Below are 23,849 nucleotides of genomic sequence, written 5' to 3' on the forward strand. Positions count from 1 at the left end.
CTAATCAACTATAAAATATCTTGAGATTATTTTGTTGACAGTTGTGCTGAATAGCTTGCTTCTATTTACCGAAACTTGCTTCTATTTACCGAAACCATCGTCAAGCGGTCATCCCACTGCCCGCTCCCCCCCCCCCCCACACCCCTCATATCAACTCAACAGCTTGTCCTCATTTGTTTGCCCAGTGCATTAATTAGCTGTAGGATCACACATTGTGTACTGACGTAAACCGCTTTGATGCGTAATTAAAACTCTATCTGTTTGCCGTTTGATTACCTATTAACAGTGCAAGCAGTTGTGCCTAAGAGCCTGTGACCGCCCCTCTCGTTGACGTCACACGACTCCACTGACACTTTTTTTACCAACCAGCAGGTGCAGGAAAAAAATAAAATAAAAACCGCTCCACTGTTGGCAGCGTTTTTTTTTTTTAAACTCCCTGAGCAATATCCAGTTGCCTACAAAAGCCTTTAACTGATTTACTTCAACTCTTATGAGCCATGCGTTGCTGATCATTTTTCCCAAAGTCCGGCAAACACTGCGTTGTCGACTTCTTCTCAAAAGAGCTGAGTTTTCAAAGCGCTTGTTAGAGCCGTCTGGTAATAAGTCCGGAGAAGAGATCTTGTGAGGACACTCGGAGGAAGCATCTTTATTTGGGGAGGGGAGGGAAAGAATAAAAAAAGGCCAAAAAACGCTGCCGCTGCAAATTCGCCGCTTCGTAATTAGATGTGCCTGAAAAGTATGCTGCCGGGAGTCGTCTGTTTTATTCAATACGGGCTTCTCTTTTTTTATTTTATTTATTTTTTAAATCGCTAAATTGCAAATGTGTGTGTACTCTCAGCGGGAAAGCCCAATAGAAATGTTGGTCTTGTCTACTGAGTAGGACAGCGGTGGTAACCCGGCATCCAAACATAGATGCGTTTCAATCGCCTCTTAACTGCTCAGGCTTGCGGTTCCAACGAATAGCTTTTGGTGTTCTTTGAACGTCCCTCCCCTGTCGGAGTGCGGCCTTCCTCGCAGAATACCCGCTTGCCTTTTCACAACAGCGCAACAGCTCCGGGTTGTCAGCATTTCCCGGAGGTTGCGGCAGCTCTGGAGGCAAGCTTCTGTGCAATGAGCATAATTTCCAAGGCCTGCGATGTCTATTTTGCGGTTAGATGCCCAACGCATTTCAATAATTTGTGCGTCTTAGGATGAGAATTTGACCTGATTTTGGACAAAATAAAAATCAATGCTGTCGTCAGTAAATGAATTTAGAAAAAGAAAAAAAATTGTACTAGTTTCAACCATCTTCCATGTCTTTTTGTTTTTTTTTTTTTTCCCCAGAGGTTTCACGTTCTCACATGCTTTGTGATCTCAGCCACCGGTTTTCTCAAAGGGCGTCATGGAAAAATACCAATTGTTGCAAAACATGTGGCTGTACATTGTGTTCTTATTTTTGCCCGAAAATATGCAACAACCAAGTATCTTTTTTTTACTTTTTTTAATTTTCAGCGTTAAAAAAAAAGCCAAACGAGCAACACTGCAGCTTCCAACCACGTTAACACACCCCGATCTGAACACTCTGTCTCAAAACTTCCCACCGGAACGATTTAAATGTGTCAGACAGAAACGAAATAATGACCAAAAAAAAGTGTCCGTCCCATTTAAAAATTGCCTCACGCTTGCTAGGTGACCAGCCGTGATTGTAGTCCGCTCAAGTCAACAGGTCAAACCTTGTCATGACTCAGAAAACGCTGCGAATGATAGAAAATGAAAAAGGGGGTGAGAAGCTCAGTTGGAAAGTTCATGCAAATGTCTGCTCGACAAATGTTCCTGTGAAAACGATTTTCCATTTTTTGCCCCCCCCCAACCTCCCCAATAATGTTAACGTGTGTCTCCTCTCTTTTTCAGCGCCTTTGACCGACAAGCCTCCCAAGATCCTGTTCCCCTTGGAAAACAAGATGAGCAACATGGAGCTGCAGCTAGGTAAGATTTGTTCCACTTGTATTAGTCACTGAGTGGCTGTCGCATGACACCCGACTCTCCAGCACGCTTGAGGATGCTGGCTGACGTTGTTTTTGCTCGTAAAGGAAGTGTTGACGAGCTTTTCTAGGGGTGGGCGTTCTAATGGACTGATTGAGTGTTAATTCTCAAATGAATTGGTGATTCATTGAGTCTTGAAGCAAGTGAAGGAAAATAAAGTGTACTTCTTGGCTGCAACCAGCAGAGGCACTCTCGCTCTCCATTGCTGTCAAAGGAAGACAAACGAAACGTCGGTTCCGGGAATTCACATCCACGCGAAGCTACTTGATGGCGTTACAGGGATTACTCTGGTCAATATAAACTACTTACAAAAGTTAGGCACGTTTTGTCTTTTGGGGAAACTTTAGTATGGATGAAAATGCACTACTGTGTAACCTTTACGATTGAAGTTCATTTGACCTTTTCTAAACTTTGGAATGCACATGGCCCACTGTTCAATGCTTCTGTATTTTTACACAACTTGCTTTTCTCGAAGAAAGAGCTGAGCGTCAACATTCACAACAGGTGTTTGATCTATAAATAGAATCTACTTTTCTTGGTTCAATTGGAAATGGAACTGAACGCTCCTCTTCATCATTCTGTTTGCACTTTGTTCCAGACAACGCCTAAAAAAATTGATCAAAGGCTCCATGCCATTTTGGGGCTTCAAAAAGAAAGTTCTCTGAGACGAGCTAAAAGTGTAACAGAGTGTCATCGGCGGACTGAAAAAGAGACACAGAGTTACAGAAAGGTGAGGGAATAGACGTCCTCGGCGATGTATTTATCGATTCATGGATCAAACACCTGTTGCGAATTTGCATTCTGCTTCTTGTTAACGCACAACAATTTGTGCAAAAAGCACTGAAATATTGAGCGGACTCGCCTGGACGTTCAGAAGTTTAGAGTAGGACAAATTAACCAATTATCAATTTCTATATAGAAATTAATTTCCCAAATAATAATTCATTCATTCATTCATTCATTTTTCGGGCCGCCTCCAAGTAATGATATATATATTTTTTAAATGCTATTTAAATGACTCCGCATCTCTAGTGTTTTCCAAATGGCGGTGAGTGCAAAAGCCCCCTGGGCTATTTTGTCAACAATGGCGAGTCCATATGGCGCCCGGTTCCATACGCTGATTCGCGCCACATGGAGAGGCGGTCGCTGCCAATCGCCGTTGTTTGTCTTCTTGCTGACGCGGGGGTCAAAACATGGCCGACCAAGCGTGTGCGCGCATGCCGCTCGGGCGCAATAGCGCGCCACTTCGTTTCTGAGCCCGTGCTGCCAGGCGCATGTCGGCGGGGGCCGCATTGGTGAATGGTGTCTGTCGCGACGAGGCGCATCACACAAGATGGAGAGGTCTGGAAAAGCCGACGAGGGGCTGATAGGGAGGGTGGGGGGTCCAGACAAAAGACGGCGTAATGATTCACAGCAAGTTAAGCTTTTTGTCTCCCGCCTCACGCCGCCAAAGCAGAGCAGGTATCTGGCTGCACAGTTGGCTGATCAAGAGTGAAAAATTGATGCCGTTGATAAACTGACAAGCTGAGCCGCGCATGCCAGCGCGACCGTACATGAAGAGGTTGCACAATGACAGGCCCTTCTGCTGTTTGTATTGTTTGCACTGAGATGCGAAGGAAATGTGACGCCGCAGAAACCTAGAAAGTCAAACGCAATTTTTATGTTTTTTTTTTTTTTCCGTCATGCTAGTTGTATTTTAACATTGGAGTATAAACATGGATTCAAGCGCTAATGTGATGCAAAGTGGAACAGGGCGCCACTTGGAAAATTGACTTCATTAATGGCTTGTATCCAAATACTGTGGAGTGATTACAACGTGTGAAATTACACAACCAACTAGATCTTTAGCTATCTGCCTCTGTTTTGCACTTCTGCTTTCCTGTTACATAACAGTGGGGCTCGTGTAAATCATAACCACCCCCTGCAATGGCTTTTTGCATTGTGACAAGAGGCGACGATCCAGATCCAACAACGGTTGGAATCTGGCCGCCGTACCCGATTGCGCACAGGCAGTGTCACGCCGACGCACGCAAAGCAACATTCTCTTGGATTCACATGTTAGCTGTAGCTTAAAGTTTTTGTTTTTTTAGGGTATAATCACACCTGCACTTTTCGGTCCACATACCAGGGTTTGTTCCCCACCCCGCTCTGGACCTTTTATGCGGGTGTGAATACACACAAATGAATCTTGGTGCCGACCAAGATCCGATATTTGAGGCGGTCTACGTGCACTTCCAAAACAGACTCGGTGAGGTTTGCTGCAAATCTGACATTAGGTGGCGAGCGAGCAAAGTTGAGGTAGCAGCCTTGATCACTGGGTGTTTCTCACCAAATCCAAATCAGACGGAGAATCCTATCAAGGGGAATGGGAAAAAAATCAAGAGGAAGTAAAAACCTTGCAAGATTTAAAATCGGTAACGACGCTCACAGCAAGTCATCCACATGACTGCTGGCCACTATTTTACATCATGACACCCATAAAACACCCACCTCATGCTCGGGGAAATAATCATTGGACATCGCTTACAGTCTTTTCTTCTTTAAATGAGCTATTAAAAAAAACAGCCAAGAAAAAAAAAGCAAAGAGAGTCCATCCTTTGATGCTGACTGAAATGGAGTCAAGTGAGGCTCGCTCGTATGACCTGCTGACATCACTATTTTAAAATTTAAGGCAGCTATATCCTTCAAGACATTCAGAAATTGACGTTCCGCCGCATGTGTGCGCACCAAACTGTCTATTTTTGTGTGTGTAGTAGTACAAATGGTCGGCCATCGGTCAGTATCGAGCTGTTTGGCCGCAGTCCCGGCAGCAGTTTGGTTGTAGCTTGTCCTTGTCTGCGTCTGTTCGGGGTGATTTAGCATCTCGCGTCGGCCTTGGAGACTCCGGGAGAGGGAATGAGAACAATAGACGTGAGCAATGTGGCAACAAAGTTCTACCGAGAGGCACTTGAACTCCTCTGATTGTGCCAGCACACTGTTTTTTTTTTTTTTTTTTTGCTCCATGGCCATCTGGAGTCAAGTGATGGAAGTCCGGCTTGATTGAATTGCAAAGTTTCTGAGATCCTAATTCCACCGTCAAATTACCTGGCACAGTCAGACGGTGCTGGTGATTTAGATTTCGACTTATCGCCTTCCTGTCGACCGTTGCTTTGAGCTATTGTTGTGGGCTTGACGAGCGAGCGGCCTTTTATTTTAATTTTTTTGTTGCTTTCATGTCAAAATGAATTAGAATGCATTGATGACATCATGAGTTTTCTTACCTTGTGTACAAGTCAACTTAGCAAATAAATTCATCCCTTACATAACCCACAAATCATTCACACAGGGACGTTAAAGAGAATATTTTCTATGCCTGCTCTCTGTCAAGTTATCATCTCGCAGCTTCTTATTGTTGAGTCTTTTGAGGTTTTTAAAAATAAAAAAGGGCACCAGAGGAAAAGGTACATTATTTCATGCACTGATCCGTCGTAGACTCCCTGCAGAGTGTCCCACACCAGGTCAATATTTGACAGCAAAGCTCTTTATCTGCACACACGTTGTCTCTCCCACGAGTATTTATTTTTAGTTTATTCCATCCCCACTTCCTTAATATTTGTCGAGTCACGCCCCGGGCAGCTTTATGGAGGTGCCCTGGCAGATTTACGATGGCCAGAATGCACACAGATGGAGGCCAGCCCTCTTAGATTTTTTTTTTTTTTAAAGTTGGACATGGAGGGAGATGAAGTAGGAATGTGATGGGATGTTGTGGAAGGGCAGTAAAATGTGTGCAGTACACAGGAGGATGAATAGGCAAGCCTTGCAGCCATTTTCACCTTGTCTTGTCATTACGGGGGGTTGGGGGTGGTGGGTGGGGTCATTAGATAGGGAATAATTTGTTAGTCGAGTATCCTTCATAAACTGTATCCGGACTTAATTCACATCGCTGGCTTTAACAATCGATTTTGGTCCCAAGGTGATGGGAACCAATGAAACCAGACGTCTGTTACTTATGTCCAGCCTACACTTGGTAATTTTGTTTTGGTCGGTGTCATTTCAGAAATTCCCACTTGCCAAAAATAAGTTTTTGCACATCATAGTAAGATATGCCATTCTTTTGTATTTTTGGCAGTTTTGAAGGCTTCATTGTCACATTTAGGAGCCTGTCACTAAATATGCGGAGCGGGCTTGGTGCATGACAATCACCGGGAGCCACAAAGCCATATTGTGAGTAGGATTCCTGATTGTGTCTTTTTAATTAACGCAGCTTTTTTTTTTCTGGGCTCTTCTTCTATTTCATCATTTAGCCTTTTCCTCTTTGTGAAGGAGCTCGCCAAACACATTTGTTGTTTTATTCATTTTTCTTAGCCTGCGGCCTTACCTTTTTAACTATTGCATGTAACAAAACTGACCAAAACGAGCAGTGTATGTCTCAATGACACAGGCAGGTGTACAGTGAAACTCCTCTACAATGAAATCATGTTTGCAGCAAGAAATTTTTCACAACAGGGGATTTTCGCAAATTTGATCTCAGATGTTTCATTGTAGAGGAGTTTCACTGTACCATTTTTTTTTAAATAAAACTTGAAAAAACTGGCATCTTAAGCTGACATTGTGCATTATAACGGTTATGATTGGGCATATTTTCTCCGGAAAGCAAATATTATGAGCATTAGTTGAGACATTCAAGAGTTGAAGGTCCACTGTGACTTCCAGTTGGAGGCTTTGTGATTGGCTCCCTGGAGGACGAGGCTTTGTGATTCGACTCACATACGCACTGATATTAGTGCATAAAGTCTCTGCACTGATCAGGTCACACTCGCTCGTCGGGGAAAGTCTTCGCAAACGGCGTGATAATTGTAACTCATTGAGGACTTTACTGTCCCCCAAAGCAAACAGATGGACGCATTGGAGCGGAATGTAATGAAACTCCATTGTTTCACAGAGCGGGACACGACGACGTGAGAGACGACAAACATCTCTCCGCTTACGTGTTCGCCATCTGCAGAAGCACGGCAACTCAGAAGATGGCTGATTTCCCTCGCGTTGCTCCCATCTATCTTTATCATCTCCATCTTAGTAACACCCACAACGCCGCGAGCGCCTTGTCGGAATGCCAACTCCTAGGACGCACATTTTTCATTTCAATCGGGCAGCAATTAGCAGATTTGCTGGTGTAGCCAGAATAGATCGGAGCAAACCTACAGATTGGCTGTGAGCACGGGCAGGTTAATGCTTAGTCAACCTTGGCGCTCATTCTCACACTCCAATGTGCAATGTGTTGACTATTTACCTGTTCCAAGTTTTCCAAAGTGATTTCCGAACAGCGCTAATATCCTTCATAGACATTTTTAAAATTGCGATTCAGCTAGTTCAGATTTGCCGTTTAGTGCTCGTTTGGGCGATGCTGTGAAATTACAAACAACTGTTAAATGAAAACAAGAAACGCTAGCTCTATGTACTAGTTGATGTCTCCATTCCTGAAAGGCAGTCAGTACGTGTAACAGTTCACGGTTAAATCGATACTGTCCGTTAATTGAACAAGATCTTTCTCCTTGTGGTTACAATTTGCAGTCATGTCGAACCGCAGTGTGTGTATTAGTTCAAATTCTTGTGAAGGCCTTCAACAAATCAACTTGCCCAATTTCGGCCTTAAGAGATTGTATCAGCAGGAGGACGACGCCTGCGTGTAAAGCAGGTTGGCCATTTCATTTTCCAAAGGTTTCCTCTCAGAAACCGAAAAGGAAGTACGGGGCCGGAATCGTAGACAATGTTTGAGAGAGATACTCCACTTCTGAATGTCTTTGAATTCTGCTCATAGAAAAATGTGAGTAAAATCAAGTATTGCATTGTTTAGTTTTGTTTTTGTTCAATATAGTTGAGGCTCACAAATCACCGGGGTAGATTGCAATGAAAGGAAATTGTGTTATAAAGTTGCTGACATGAGGAGCACTTATTTCACACGTCGCTATTCCCTTTTTTGAGGGAAAAAAATGCCATTCCAGCATTCCTTCACGCACAGGCCCATTCCGCCTCTGTTCTTGCTCTCATGCTCTCTCTAACGGTGGAAAACTCCCAAGTGGGTTTGATTCCCCAATTCCATGTTCCGTTTACGCAGAACAGTAACGTGGAAAATTGTCAAACCATTGTAGAAGGAATTTCTTTCAACTCAAATCCCTTTGTAGGATAGCCACCCTCATCACCTCGTCCGCTGACCTCCGCAGAACACATCAATGAAGATCAGACGGCTTCCTGAAGTGTTGAAGTTGCAGGCTGCCTTCTCCCGTCCTCAGCTCTCCCATAGTCCATTGGCCAACCTTTCCCTGCCCCTTTCTTCCCCTCTTCGATAGTGTGACAGTGTTGTGTGCTGAGCACAGCTGTAACATGTCACCGAGCCCCAGCAAGTGGGTGAAATTGAAATTGACATTGCTCTAGAGAGTTACACGGAGGGTCAACCCACAGACACGTCTCTAAATTGCCTCTTGTCACTTTTATGCTCTCTATCTGCCCACATACACATACATTCATTGGTCCACTTCTCTCATATATCTGGTAGGCCATCTCAAACCATTCTCTTGGATTTCTTTTTTTTTGGGGGGGGGGGTAGGGGGCATTAGACAGCAGCACATCTTTTTTACTATCTTGTCAATTCACATACTGTGGGAAGTCAAACGCAATTTGACATTCGGTTCATCCCATAGAAATAATTAACGTATTTTCCGTACTATAAGGCGAACCTAAAAGCGTTTAATTTTCTCAAAGGCAGACTGTGCGCCTGATAATCCTTATATATGGATCAATATTCTGATTACTTGGATGTAGTGTTTTCATGTTCTATGAAGCGCTTTGTTACAGCTGCAGTGGTTGTGAAAGCTCGATACATAAAGCTGTATTATATTGTATTCCCTTTAGTGTGGCTCCATCTAGTGGATGCATAACGCAACCGCAGCCACGATTGCACCTTCTATTCTATGTGCCTTATAATCCTGTGCGCCCTACATATGAAAACAGTTTTAGAATAGGCCATTCATTGTATACGCGGTAAAATACGGTAGTTCAAATTGTCGCCGTCGTAAAACTTATCATTTGAAATGCAAAATTTGTTGGTATTGTCACCGTGCCTACGTAAAAGTACATCCTGTATGTTGTGAAATTTAAATGTTTTTTTAAAAATCACATTTTATTTTTCTCATGACGAAGGGTTCAGTGAATGCACGTATAAGGGCAGGGCTAATGGAAAAGCGTCTTTTGCGCTGTAAGAGCTTAACTTCTGGAGTTGCTTCTTAAGCTGGAATTTTTTGTGCAAAATAGTAACCAATAGCCAGAGACAAAACAAAACACACAGTTCATGGAAGTGCAACATTTAAACTCTTAACGTCTCTCACAGGCACAAATAATGTTGGAAAAGTTGGGGTAGAATGAACAATGAGGTTAAAATAAGTACGTAAGTAGAGGCAGGATTGACGACGACGTTCTGTTTTTCAGTGTTCTGCTGCTGCGAGAGACTGATAAGGAGTTACTGGCACCCTGGTTTTGGTTGACTTTGTTGCTGTTGACTTTTTCAATGGTTGCCCTATTTTTGAATGCGAACGCAATTTTTCTTGTAGTGGTGCAGTGTGGGACCTCAGAGAATACAGATGAATGTTAGTCTAATCATTAAAAAAATGTTTTAATTAGATGCAAATGCGCTGCTATTTTGTATAGTCATCAAAGAGATTATCTGCTGAGCGGGTAGGATGAAAAATAGCGCAAATGCAGTGCAAAATTGAAACTCTCCTGTTCTCAGGATCATTGTGGTGTGTGTTTTTTGTTACTTCAAGCCCTTTTACTCTGCCTGTAAAAGCTTTCCATTCAGGGCCCGGTGTGTCAGGAATTTCACACAGCAGGGTGACGGGCACTTGTCACTCTCAGGCAAGGTGAATAGATGTAGAATTCTGTACATCAAAAGTCCGCACAAATAAATGTATGTAGCTTGGTTGAGTTGATGATAAAGATTTTCTGGAAAAAGTAGGGATACAGGAGTGAAAAATACATCATGATATATATAGCTTTGCTACTGAGGCACAATATTTTCCTCATACTTGCATTACCGATGCAACACCACTGCGTTAAAAGCGCTAAAGGTCATTTTGATGTGGTAGTATCATTAAAGTTGCTTGCAACCCACCCCCAGTACCTCAGCTGCTTGGTGACCTGTGGTGCCCGGCACGGTAACTAGTGTGTCAGCAGAACAAAACAAAATGTTTAAGCATGTGAGTGGTCGTCATTTTTCATGGAGGCCCGGAATCGGCGCGGGAGAGAAAGCTGTAGTGTAATAAATGAAGCGAGTGCAACGCGGCACAGGGCTGACAGGGGAGCGGGGGGGGGGATGAAGGAGGATGCCGTGATGCACAGAAACATGCAAGACAGGCACAACCAACCACTGTGCGTCAACATTCAGATGCTTGTTTAGCCATCACTTGATGTTAGCCGTGCAAGGAACTGAACAAGAATTGAGTTCTTGCGCCTTCATTCACAATAGCCTGTTTTTTTACCAAGGCAGCCGCCTGTCGCTGGACTGTCAGCCACTGTCTTCCAGTGGCTGTAGTTTTACAGGCCCGTCCAGCATCCCTGCTTCTAATAGACCTTATCAGGAGCCATTGAACCGATTCAGCGCCTCGAATTGGTGGCAGATGCTGTCACTGCGAAAAAGCCGTCTGACTGGCTCCTCACTCCACTGCCCAATTAATGTCGTTGTTGAAAGATGAGTCTTGAAAAAGTAAGCACAAAGAAAAAGTTTGGTGACAACGTTCGTCCGGCGAGAATGTCAAGCATATAACGAGCAAAGGGCAAAAAAAAATCACTCTTGCAAACACTTCCTGGCCGAAGTAATTTGTTAGATTGCTGATTTCCATTCACAGTTCTGTCACACAGTTGCTAGTATAGTGATTCACATCGCTGACAGCAGGAGCAATGCAATCGATGGTAGAGAGAGTCCATCTTTGTGCCAAATAAGGCCAAGTGGTTAAGATCATCACCTGCCACCGGTACCCTGGTCAAGACCATCCCGCATGGCTGTCATGTCTTGGAGCAAGACACGGATACTCCGAACTGCTCCTCATGTGCTTAAGCAGCCCCCTGCTCCAGTGGGTGCCACTAATAGTGAGTGTAAAGGCAGAGGTCAAATTTCATGTCCACATGTGTACATGACAAAAGAAAAAGAGGATCGGTGTCAAATCCCATTCGCTGCCCCAGTCACGATCACAGATTGCTGACCAGTCCAAGCTGTAGTCCACCACTCCGCCTAAGACGGCTCGGATATACTGTCGCAACCTTCATAATGTGGTTGTTCATGTACAATCATTGATTCTTATGCAGCTGGGGCGGGGTCAGTTCCCACTCACTGCTCTATTCAGTTGGCTGACAATAAGTCCAGGATGTCGAGTCCAGGGTCTGGGTTTCATATCCTTTGGAGTAGATGGATTGTTTACCTGAGCGTCATATTTTCGATTGCATCATTACTCATGAAGTGCTTTACATCGCCGGCCTTCACGCGGCTTTTGAAAGGACAGATCTCACTCACTCATTCAGAATCACCCTGTTTGTAGTACAGTCCAGGCTGTAGTCTACCTTTGGCTAAAGTCCTCTGGGATAGTTGATTTTTTTTTTCCACAAGCCTTCATGCTGCTGCCACAGGGTCAGATCCTTCTCTCCATCACAATTCACAATAACCTTGTGATTGACTGCTGACGAATCCAGGGTTGAGTGTACCCTTAAAATCAAGCCGTGCGATATAAGTGGCTTCCTTCCAAGTCTCGCATGTTATTTTATTACTACTGTTGTGGTAGTGAGGGACAAATCCCGGTCAGTGTCCTATCATTGCCCGCCCATGTTCACTATAACCAAAATAACAAGAGTCAAGTCGAGCCAAGTTGAACTGAGCTTGTTCAAAAGAGGCATTGGCATGCCCCAGATGCTTGACCTTGTTGTCAAAACTTAAGCTATGCCCAAAGTGGCTTTTAGTGGCCAGAAACATAAGCCTCGCCGGTTTACTGTGAGGGCCAAGAGCCTTAGCCCCCATGAGTTCATCAGACTGGACTCGTCTTCCTAGCCTGAGCTTACTTAACTTGATGATATCAGTCAACTTGTATATTCAGTCTTGTCACTCAAGCGCTTTGTGTATGCACATATACGATTTGTGTGTGTGTGTGTTATTAATAACCCTGCCATTATCCACTTTGCTTGGGGCACTCTCGTCGAATCAGTCGCTGGTAAAGGTTTCTTCCCTTTTAAGCGAGGGCCATGTCTGTAAAGAGAAGTGATTTAGGTAATGGTGGCTTTTACCTCGTCTCAATCTGATGTTGGGTCTCACTGACAGGTAATCAAAGGGAAGGTGCGCCCTGCTCATCCCTGCCTCGCTCTTTTTGATACAACAAAGGCACATAGGAGGAAGAGGCAGCAGTAATGAGATCCATCTCCCGCTTGAGCTTTTCCACGTTCCGGAAAACTGCCACCTCGTAGCATAAGAGGATATCTGTCTGTAACGCAATCAGTAAGAATCGGAGGCTCCCAAAAATGGTGCAGTAAATTTACAGTAACAGGAACGAATTGGCGAAGTTAGAATAAATGATGAGGACAGGGCTAGGGGGGGATGGCGTTGGCACTGGAACAACATGCATGAAGAGGGAAGCGAGGAGGGAAAAGGCAGCTTTGCCATTCACTTTGAAGCTTGCTCCACTTCTGTCTGCCTTTACGTAACAGACAGATGAAGAAAAACAAGTGCCACAAAAACAAGGCAAGGTACAGGGTGAAAAAGCAGGCGAGTCAGAACTCAGAAATTCAGGCCTTCTGATGTTCTTGACAATCTAGTGGGAACGTTTGGTCCACGAAGTTTGATACTTAGCTACACAGCCCTTTGGTGTCGAGTAATGCATCATGGACCAAAAAAAACCCAGCAACAACAAAAAAAGGCAGATCATTGAGTGGTGCGGAGAGAAGATAGAACGACGCGTATGCAGAGAGCTGCTGGACAGAACAAGATGAAGAGACAGAAACAGAAGAAGGGAAAGGATAAACAGATGAGAGTGGAGGATCGTTCCCAGAGGGCTCCCTACAGTTTGCCTCTCCGTTCTTTTCTCCTTCGCCGTTTTCCTCGTTACATAAGCTCTAAAGGTTCAGCTCAGCCAAGTCCCTCCGCTTCGTACATAGTCATGGCGGTTAATTGGTACAATATGACAAAAGACTTAACGGACAGTTGATGATCAGAAACAAGGAACGACGAGAAAGGCGAGACTGCCACCGGGGCCTGCTAAGTAGTCAACACAATATGCTCTTGAAGAATGATGCTGCCACCCAAATGTTGACGATGGTAAACAAGTCGCATTTTTGAGTTCGATGACTCATGAAATATCTGGACGACCAATTGTCATGGTCGCGTCAAATGGGAACTCTATTAGCTATAGCTATTTTTTTCAAAGGCAAAACCTGCTCTTGGGTTTTCCATTTATATCAACTTAACATGGAAACGATTGTGCTTCTCTGAGTATATTCCTTGACCTAATCGGTCATATTTTTCAACTCAATCATGAGCGAGGACAGCATGTACCTCCCATGTGTCAAAAAAAAGTAAGAACATTCAGAGTTTGAATCTTGGGCTCGGATCTTTGTGTAGGCCGGGGCTTAAAATTTCTTCGATTCCAGCTCCGGCCTCCCTGTGTGGAGTTTGCATGTTCTCCCCGGGCCTGCGTGGGTTTTCTCCGGGTGCTCCGGTTTCCTCCCACATTCCAAAAATATGCATGGCAGGCTGATTGAACACTCTAAATTGTCCCTAGGTGTGAGTGTGAGTGTGAATGGTTGTTCGTCTCTGTGTGCCCTGCGATTGGCTGGCAACCGATTCAGGGTGTCCCCCGCCTACTGCCCGGAGACAGCTGAGATAGGCTCCAGCAACCCCCGCGACCCTAGTGAGGGTCAGGCGGTTAGGAAGATGAATGAATGAATGAATGAATGAATGAATGTGGCTTTTCTTGGGGTACTTGGAATTTCTGTGACATTCCAAAACCAAACATGTGGCACTTTTTCTGAAGTGTGAATGTGAATAATTGTAACTCGACTAGCTGGGATTGACCGAGGACCCGTTGAGGGTGTACCTTGCCCGGGATTGACTCCAGCTCAGATGTTACCCAGAACAGGGTAACCTCCACATCTCAGCACCAAGGTTCTGAGAGGAGTTATTCTCTCTCGTGAGGATTTTCTCCGGGTACTGTGGCTTCCTCCCACAGTCCACAAACATTTCGGTTTGGTTCATTGAATACTTGGCCGCTTGATGGTACCCAGCATCCAAACATACCGCATTCATTTGTTTCCCCGTGTTATAGTTCAGGCTAGTGTTTCCACCCCATGGGGAGGCGAGAGCTGCATTCATAACTTGAAAAGTGTGACATGATTGTAAAAAGATATCGTTTCTCTCTGGATTAACAAAGAAGATCCCACAGAGGCCGTGAACAAGCGACACCTAGCTTTAAATTCCTTTCAAAGTCGTAATCCGCATGGCACCGTTTCAAGTTGTCTACAGGGGACAGGGGTATCTTGTTCTAGACGGCGCAAGCAATCCCGAAGGACAACCATCACCCCAGCGAAAGGGAAAAGTTGAGGCCGTATGAGTTGGATATTGTGGACTATCTGCATTGAAACTAAACTATGAACCATGTTGCTTGGTTGAAACCTAAGTCTGCCAGGATGGGCTCCAGCTCCTCGTTTCCGTGAGAAGGAAACAGTGGTGTAGAAAATGTTCATCAGGCTTCCAAAGAGAGGTAGAGAAAGAGAAAGGTTAATGTATCTAGGTCTGTCATATGGTTTTGATCGCCATTGAACAATTCTTACAAAAATCCAAGAAAAGTGATCTCCTGTCGAGTGCGAACCATGAAAAGTCCGCGTTGAGTACAAATGTCATGAAGGAGTTGTGAATGCAACCATACGAGACCAATTTGTGCCCTCAGCGGCTTTGCGGGCCTGCCTTGCGACTTTTACAACCATTCATTGGCTCCGCGTGACTCCGCGAAGCACTCTTTGAGCTTGCGGTTTGAACACCTAACAAGCACCTTAAGAGCAAAAGGCCGATGCTGTTCCATCCGCTGTTGTCAGCGCAAGGTCTGATTAGGAAACAGGAGGTGGCAGACCGACGAAATGTGACTTAAATGTTGTATTTCCCCGGGCCGTATCATTCGGCAGCGGGAAAAGACAGAAGCCAACCGACTAAATCTACAGTTTTTGCGCTGAAGCGTGCGATTGTTTTTACCGATGCACTCATTCTGCTCCGCTGTTGATTTTCTTATGACGATCAATCTTTTTTAATGCCACGATCGCCCACAGCAGTTTAGGTTGCTATGGAGATCGGTGGATCGGCATCAAGCGGTTGTCTTGGAGAGAGCATGCAAGTGTGTGTGTGTGTGTGTGTGTGCGTGTGTGTGTCGACGGTCCGTCTTTAATTGCCATTTGCGGTATGCATCCTGAGCGCAGTCAGTAATTCGAGAGGCACAGCATGGGGTAAATAGCTTTGACTGGTTTACAAGTGGGTTAATGGACTCTCTATGGTTGTCTTCCCCCATCCAGCCTCTCGGGCCCGCTCGTTACACATTCATATTCCACAAGACGAGGTCAAAATGTGAAGCACAGCGCAGTAATTGTGCCATTAAAATGGGCTTTTGTGTCGTTTTTTTTTTCATAAATAAATACATCCACAAGGTCGAATTCAAGGCACCAGGATTTTGGTTTGGGGTTTTTTTGGACTGGAAGATGTTTCATTTATTAAAAAGAAAAAAGCCTTTCTCAGTCCTTCCGACCCAAGAAGTCGTTAAAAAAAAGGACAGATGCTTCTAATCAACCTTGGTGGACTGCCCTGATTCGGGCGACTGAGATGTAACCCAAAATAACCACATTTTCGGATATCCTGCGCAGATTTGTTATATTTGGAGCACTAAAAGCGCAGCTGCTTGTGCACTGTATAAATTTTTCTAACGATGCTAGTTATGCCACTCTTCAATATCCTGACAGAATTTATCCCTCTCCTCTTTATTAGATGGTAATGATTCTTGCGCTAATAGTTCATGATCGGATGTAGTTAGCTTTAATTTGACTGTTTTGTTTTTTGCGGGGCTGGGGGTGGATCTCACTCTTTCGCTCCCTTGTAGACACACTAAAAAGCCTAAACCCATCTTGTTTATAGCCAATAAGGCCAAATGATTAACCTTTGCATTATTATAGATATTTTAGCGCAAAACGCATCACATCCTGACAGACATTCATGCACCAACACGTTGCGCGATAGTCTCAATATGATTCTTGCTAACAGGTGATGATAAATTGCAATTTGTGTTGATTTGCCTCTTTATCATACACTTTAAGTCTCATAAGGAGAGGAAATTGCCCGGTGATATGACTCGATTGTGTTCAACCTTGATTTTCTTCTCCAAACGTAATTTAGCTTTCTGTGATGCATTGACACACGTATGATGGTTTAAATGAGAAAGATTTTTTTTTTTTTTAAGATACCGACCGGGGTTTATCTTCTCCCAGACTCTAATTTACCCAGTGCAAAGACGACACTCACAATTTCCTGTCGCTATTTCGGCTTTCTCTACAATTTCTCCTCCCTGCTTATCTCCTTCCTCTGCTAACTACCTTCTTCATCGGGAACTCTAACTACCAGTTTTACTTCCTTTAATAACTACTCTCTGTGGTACTAATCACGTCTTTTAGAGGAAAAAAGGAAACGAGGAAATTCTGTTTCCATGGATGCACAGCTGGGGCACACGAACAGAACTTTAAAGATTCAAGATGTCAAGAAGACGTATAGCAGATATATTGAACTGAATTTGACTATTTGGACCAAAAGCAAAGCTTTTGTATATCTCCTTCCACCCCCCGCCCTCCACCCATCACCCTTATTTTCAAGAAAGAACCCAATCTATTTTTCATGACATCCACCAAACGATTGGCAGGTAGCTGAGGTCATTCTTTTCGGGATCTGATAAATCCAAGGCAAAGTTCCATTCATTTTTAATAATGTCAAGATGGTCGACGTAAATGGGAAGAACCCTATTCATTTTTAATTATTCCCATGACATAATGGCCGACGTGGCTGGGGTGAAAGTGCGGGTCTCTCGCCACGATCCTACCTGTCACACTTTTCAATCAAATCCTCTTCAGCGCTTATTGTCACATTCAGTAAAACACTTTTAGTTTTTTTTAAATTCTACTCAGCACAACATGGTTGAGTGCAGGTCAGTTGTCAGTTACGTTCCACGCCCGTGCCATCACAGCAATGTTTGACACATGACGCGGCATGATTTGGATCATAACTGCTTTCCGCCAGCATGTTATACAGTGATCCCTCGCTACTTCGCGGTTCGTTTATCGCGGGTTCAGTGCATCGCGGATTTTTTCAAACGCTTAGAGTATTTTAGAGTATTAGAGTATTATACATGGAGTACAGTACTGTATATGTATGTGACTCACAGTTGTTTTGCAGCTTCTCGCGGACCGTTTGCGGACTTTTAAAAAAAAAAACTTTTTTTTTTAACCTGTTTATGTTAATCGGACGCAAGCTCGCCGATTTTCGTTTATCGTGGGTGGTTTTGGTTCCCATTAACCGCGATAAACGATGGATTACTGTATATCCCATGTTTTGGATGCTAGCAATAACGTCACGATAACCATAGAACCGCGTGTAACTTAACATATTGAGATGAAGGATATTGTACGTCAGCATATATGGCATGATACAAAATTAGCATGGTATGAACCTCAAGGTGTGATATTTATCACGATACTGTCAGGAAGTTGCCCCCCACCCCACACAAAAAAAATGGAATTGGAAAAAAGGAAAAAAAAACCACAATATATACATTTTTATACATGACAGCCATACCAAAGAAATAGGAATGGCCAGTCATTTTATTGTGAATTGATCATACTGGCTCAGCAACGAAAATATCATGGTCTACGTACTGTAGTTCACGATGCTGTGTGCGGCCGATAACACGAATAACACTAATAACGCTTAATCTTGAGGCACTCGCGGGAGACTGTTAACTTTTGTCTCCCCCACTACCCAAAAAAAAAAAAAAAAAGATGTTTAGGATATATCACTTCCAAGTACATCCTTGACACCAATTAGCATGTTCAAAAATGTCCATTTGGTAGGTTACCTGTCGTTTGACTATATTCTTGTTTATGAATGTCAACCAGTATCATGGAATGTATTGTATTCCACTTCGAGTTTTGGTTGTACATGATTGTAGCACATTGTATAAATCATGAGCACCCCCGGCAGTGTGACCTTAGACCACGCGGCATCGTTTGCCTCGGCATGAACATCGTTCACGGCGAAGCTGCAAAATGAGTGAGAGGCAGTTGAGGAGGATGAAGAGTGGAAACATTGCTTCATAAATTGCAGTCGGGGAAAAGGAAAAAAAAAAAGGAACCTGCCATTGGGATGAATTGACTGCCACGAGTCCCAGAATAAGTGGTTTCACTGTGGATGTGTGCGTATGGGCAAAGGGAAGGGAGCAAGTCGCTATGATTTACGATTGATCAAGTGATTCATGCGATCCAGAGAGCAATGTGCAGCTTAAAAACAGCCGGATTCACAAAAGGTGCAAAAGCAGAAAATAAATCCTGAACATTTTATTTTGGAGTAACAGAAAATGAATCGGGGAAAGTCCAAAAGAATCACAACCACCGACTGTACAGTATGTGCAGTATTATTTTTATTATCAACACTTAATGAGGATACTCTCGCATATTAAAACCAGAACCCATATCTTTGCAGTCATCGTTTTTTTTTTTTTTAATGACAGTCGTGAATGTCTACAAACACATGACTCAGCCAATCAAATTATCCAGAGTCGGCTTAGGAATCGAGAGAGTGGCTTGAGATGTGAGGAGTCCAAAGAGGCAAATTTCAGTCAAACAGGCAATGTTGTGCTTTGAAACAAACTCAGGCATTTGATTTGTTCACATGAATTCAGATTGTGGACATCCCGGCAAGGGCGGTTTCTCAAGGAAGATGTAGCCACACAGCTTCACGCCAGAAAAGACAATCGGGAGTCTTCAATGAACCGACCGGGCACGTTTTGGGGAATGGGACTGGAGCACCCAGAGAAAACCCACACATGCAAACTCCGCACAGGAAGGAACCCTGAGCCAAGATTCAAATCCCAAACCTGGGGACTGTGGGGCAAACTAATTAGCCACTAGCACAACGTGCTACCTTATATTTAGATAATTTTGCTGTTTTGGGGGCACCTTATTTCAAAGTACATGTACATTCTCCATCCATCCATCATCTACCGCTTATCCGGGGCCGGGTCGCGGGGGCAACAGCTTTAGCAGGGAAGCCCAGACTTCCCTCTCCCTAGCTACTTCTTCCAGCTCTCCCCGGGGGATCCCGAGTCGTTCCCAGGCAAGCTGGGTGACATAGTCTCTCCAGCGTGTCCTGGGTCTTCCTCGGGGTCTCCTCCCGGTGGGACATGACCGGAACACCTCACCAGGGAGGCGCTCAGGAGGCATCCGAATCAGATGCCCAAGCCACCTCATCTGGCTCCTCTCGATATGGAAGAGAAGCGGCTCGACTCTGAGCCCCTCCCGGATGACCGAGCTTCTCACCTTATGTACATTCTCGACTTTCAAAATCAATTAAGGAAAGCCATGCATCCGTCCATCCATTTTCAGATCCGCTTTTATTGACAAGCACCACAAACCCGACCAGAAAACATTGCTTTCCACATTCTAGTTCAAAGTCCAACTCGTACTTGGAGTGAAGCATTGGAAGTTGCGACATTCTACCGCGAGTCTCTTTTGTACGCTTTCTTCTTGAGGTCCTCTTTAAGGTCTTCCAGGACCGCGTGGCTTTTAAAAACGCTGTTGGCAAATGTGACCTTTAACGCAATGGTGGTTTCTTATGCTACGGGGAGTACGAAGCCAAAGTTAGCTGAGAACGGGGCGGACCGTTAAGATATAAGCTGGATTGATTTCCGAGGGGGGGTGAAAGTCTGGAGGCAAATGAAAATATAGAAGTATGTCACCTCCGTAGCGTGTATGCATGAATGTGACCAAGCTTGCAAGGCCTCCTCTGACATTCTGCTCGGTAGAACGGAACCGTAAGTCATCTGTCACTTTTGGTTCCTTCCAACGATTCCCTCAATTTATCGCTTGCCATCTTTTTTTTTTCCCCGACATAAATGCAGATCTCACTTTTTTACACTGCAACAATCACAGCAAATCTATAGACTTGACCTGCGTTTTCATTTTAGCTCTGCGGCGGCAATACTAATTAAAATCAAAACGGTTTTACCTTGCTGGCTTTCCTCCATCCCCTGCATCCTCTCCACTGGAGAGTCATTTTTTTTAATGGAGCTTATGCAATGTTAATGTGTATTCTCGGACTTTAGGTGTACACTAAAGGTTCGCTTGTTGGACGGCTCGGCAATAAAAACACAAATAAAAAATACGGTACTGCTTTCATAGCAAGTGTCGGTGCTTGGAAACTATGCAGGCACATTTTTGGTTGTTCAAGCACACACGAGTGCACTAGTTCTATGATTGAATAATAGCATTTCCTCTTGGGCTCAACTTTTCCATTACCCAGATCCCCTTGCTTTTCAGGTAGCTTGGCTCGACGTGTGAATTGATAGCACGCACGCACACACACACACACACTCTCTGAGCACACACCATGCCTGAGTCAAGAATCATTGCTGTTTGATGAGTTCTCCATCTACCCATTTTCTTCCCACACATTGCCCTAAATAGCCACATCCACACAGAGTTCTTCTCACAGTTTGATGTGCATCTCTGCTGACTTTTTCATCAGCAAAGTGCGGGTGCGGCTTCACGGGCGCTTCTTCTAGCTGTCCAACCCCCCACTCGCCGCCCACACTCGCCCTTCCCTCCTCCCTCCAGGCACATCGCATCCCCCGTTACGAGGGGCAAGCCCGGACACTTTGAGATAAAAGCTTGCGGCTATCTCGTTCGTGCTTTCATTCTGCTATTCTCTGGCCTGAGCTCATCACCTTCAGGCGTAGCTCTTAAACCACCACGTGAAAAGCTACACTGGCTCATTCGGGGCGGGGCGGGGGGGGGGGGGTTGCCTGTACCTTTGTGAGCACTTCAGCTTGTATTGCAGAGAGAGTGTGGATGGAGTGTCACAAATTTAAAGCAGATCCGGATTATGGCCTGAAGGGAAAAGTGAGCAGAACAATCAGAATTCCGATGTAAAAGGAAAAAAAAAAGTGCAGCAGCGAGGGTGAGCGCTTGATGTCGAAGACAAAATCAAAAGTTAACTGGATAACATTTCTGTATTAGTGGGCGGTGTGGAACTTTGAAGCCACATATGACCTGTTCAATTGGAAGGACCCTTGAGGCACCCGGTTATTCGAACGGGACACCTGTGCGGACACCAGGCTCATCTCGGCCAGCGTGCAGGTTTTCGAGCCAACCTGCCCAGAGTTCAAATCGAGGTTGACCACCTGTGCTAAAGAATCTGGATCTTTTAGTGTCTTGGTCAGTATCGAGGTGTCTTTTTTTTTTAAACACCTTGAAATGTGAGCTTAACTTACACTTCCTCAGTGACAAATGGTGTCAGAAGGCTATACTTGACATGCTCAGATGACCTTTGTGCAATAAATACGAGGCGTAGCACACGTTACACCTCCGGAAGCGGATTTAATGTGATGGAGCATGCCATCGCTGAGGTTGGGTGTCCAAGCCTGCCTTGGAAGAGCAGCAAATAAACAACAGGGATGCAGACAAACATTTAGCAAAACACCACTTGATGAAGCCTGAACCCTATTGCGCCTCAAAAAAAATAATAATAAAAACTCCAACATATTTTCAATTAAGACAATATAAAGACCGCACCTGCCAGGTTGCTGTCACATGCAGTGTACATGAATTCTTGCATAATTGTTCCGCTTTTCTCCTGAGTGATTTGATTGTCTTGGTGGGAAAGCAAGCGTATAGCTCAGTGGAAAAGTGCAGAATGGTAATGATATCCTACAGCACAAGTTCCAGTCGTGCAGTGATAATCATTTCTACAGGATTAAGTCCTGACCCACATCAGCCAAGCATATTAGCATTCTGAGAGAGAACTGCGGCAAGATTCCACGCAGGCGAAATGCCGCAGTTCTCAAGGAAAGATGAAGCACAACCGGAATAAGTGACAGAATGAAGATGCAGCTTAAGGGAAGGAGGTCTATTTCTTTGGATGTTTGTCTTATCGCTGCTTCAATATGATTTTTTTTTTTTAATTTCTTGTTTTTTTATTTTTTAGATAAACTTTCCTGCCAGCATATGTTTACAGGTTCATGCTCTTCTCATTTGCATCTTAACTAACAAACTGACCGTATTTCAATATGATTTGGAACATAAGCAATGAAGACAATTGTTTTGCAAGAGAATTATATTCATCAAAATTGGGCGAGAGAACTCGGTGTCAGGTTTCAGGTACTTACACAAAGCGGCATCCCTCATCTGTCATGTTATGCTGTTATTTTATCTAGTGTATTCGTTATGATTTGAGTTGATGTTTCATTCCCGCCTTCACAATGTGACTCTACCGTCATTAGCATTTTTGTTGTTTTTCTTTCCACTTCTCAGTTGTCTGGATTTTTGGGGACAGTGGAGCAACCTGGCCTCTGCAGTGGCGGTTCTGGGGGGGATTACGCTTAAAGACATTTTTGCCCTCCTAATACTTTTCTCATCACTGTAATGTTATGACTACAATTTCAAAGTTTGTAGAAATAAAAAATCAAATAAGATTTTGAATCTGTCTTTTTAGCCCTGGATTGAATGCCCCCCCCCCCCCACTCCATCAAAACCCCTGGCCCCAGTCCGGCCCCCTCAGTGAAATTGATCCAGAACCGCCCCTGGGCCTCTGGCATGAGTTAGCCCTCCCTCACGACACAGGAACTGAGTTTCATCTTTTCATTAGCAAAATGGCTACAATAATAATTGATTAATAACTTCAACCGTTTTGACCACTACAGCATGCAGTTTGCTTGAAAATTATGCTAAAAATGTATTTACAATTCCAGTATGTTTAATGGCACGCGGTGACACTAACAGGAAGTAGCTAGCCGCTGTTTCACTTGCTAGTATGCGGACCATCGGCGGGGCAGTCTAATTCGCTATTGTCTCGCATCATACGTCGCGTGTGGGCCCACACTACAGCGACACTTCAGGGAGGGGTAACTGTCTATTACGCTAGCTAGCAGCTGGCTCACTGAATAGCTCATGGTTAGCTCGCTGGCTAACAGGCTTCCGGGCGCCATGCTTGTCCAACATGTCACCTCCTTGCTTGGTGTTAGTGTGGGTGTGTGGATCCACAAACCAGAGACACTTTAGGGAAAGTTAACCATTATTAAAATAGTGGCGCACATTATTCCGATTGTGGTTTACACAATATGTCCATCTATATACAGACATAGTGTACAGTACGTACACTGATCTAACTGCCGTTTCTACAGTCACTGGTCAAACATACAGTATGTTGGTCAGTCATACATGCTAATCATTTCCGCATTTTTTCCACACAAGCATGGAAAAAATGCATTTGTACAATGATTTTGAGAGTGGGAAAGTTGTCGCTGTATAATTTACACTCCCAAAGCTTTACCATGTCATGTTTTGTGGGTCTTTTCCTCAGCATAAAGTCAGAAAAAATGTCTCACGAGACAAGACCTCAGAACAAAGAGCATTTCTCGTAACTATTGGAAGTAAAGTGTCTTCCACACAAAGGATAAATAAATAAATTTCTCACTCGTGACAAGCAATTATTTCTTCACTTGAACAGAGGCGGCATGTAAGCTCTTCCC

At 44.2% G+C, this 23,849-nt stretch overlaps 1 protein-coding gene across 6 annotated transcripts in view; it reads left to right on the forward strand.

Annotated features, from left to right (window-relative positions):
• il1rapl1a (interleukin 1 receptor accessory protein-like 1a) overlaps window positions 1-23,849 on the forward strand; it is a 193,700-nt gene that overhangs the window by 141,464 nt on the left and 28,387 nt on the right. For all 6 annotated transcript variants that reach the window (XM_052082247.1, XM_052082246.1, XM_052082248.1 and 3 more), the window contains one exon: window positions 1,891-1,965. In XM_052082247.1, coding sequence (XP_051938207.1) covers window positions 1,891-1,965 — 75 coding nt within the window. The remainder of the gene's footprint in view (window positions 1-1,890; window positions 1,966-23,849) is intronic.

The sequence above is a fragment of the Hippocampus zosterae genome, chromosome 12, assembly GCF_025434085.1.
Source record: "Hippocampus zosterae strain Florida chromosome 12, ASM2543408v3, whole genome shotgun sequence".
NCBI classification, from domain to species: domain Eukaryota; kingdom Metazoa; phylum Chordata; class Actinopteri; order Syngnathiformes; family Syngnathidae; genus Hippocampus; species Hippocampus zosterae.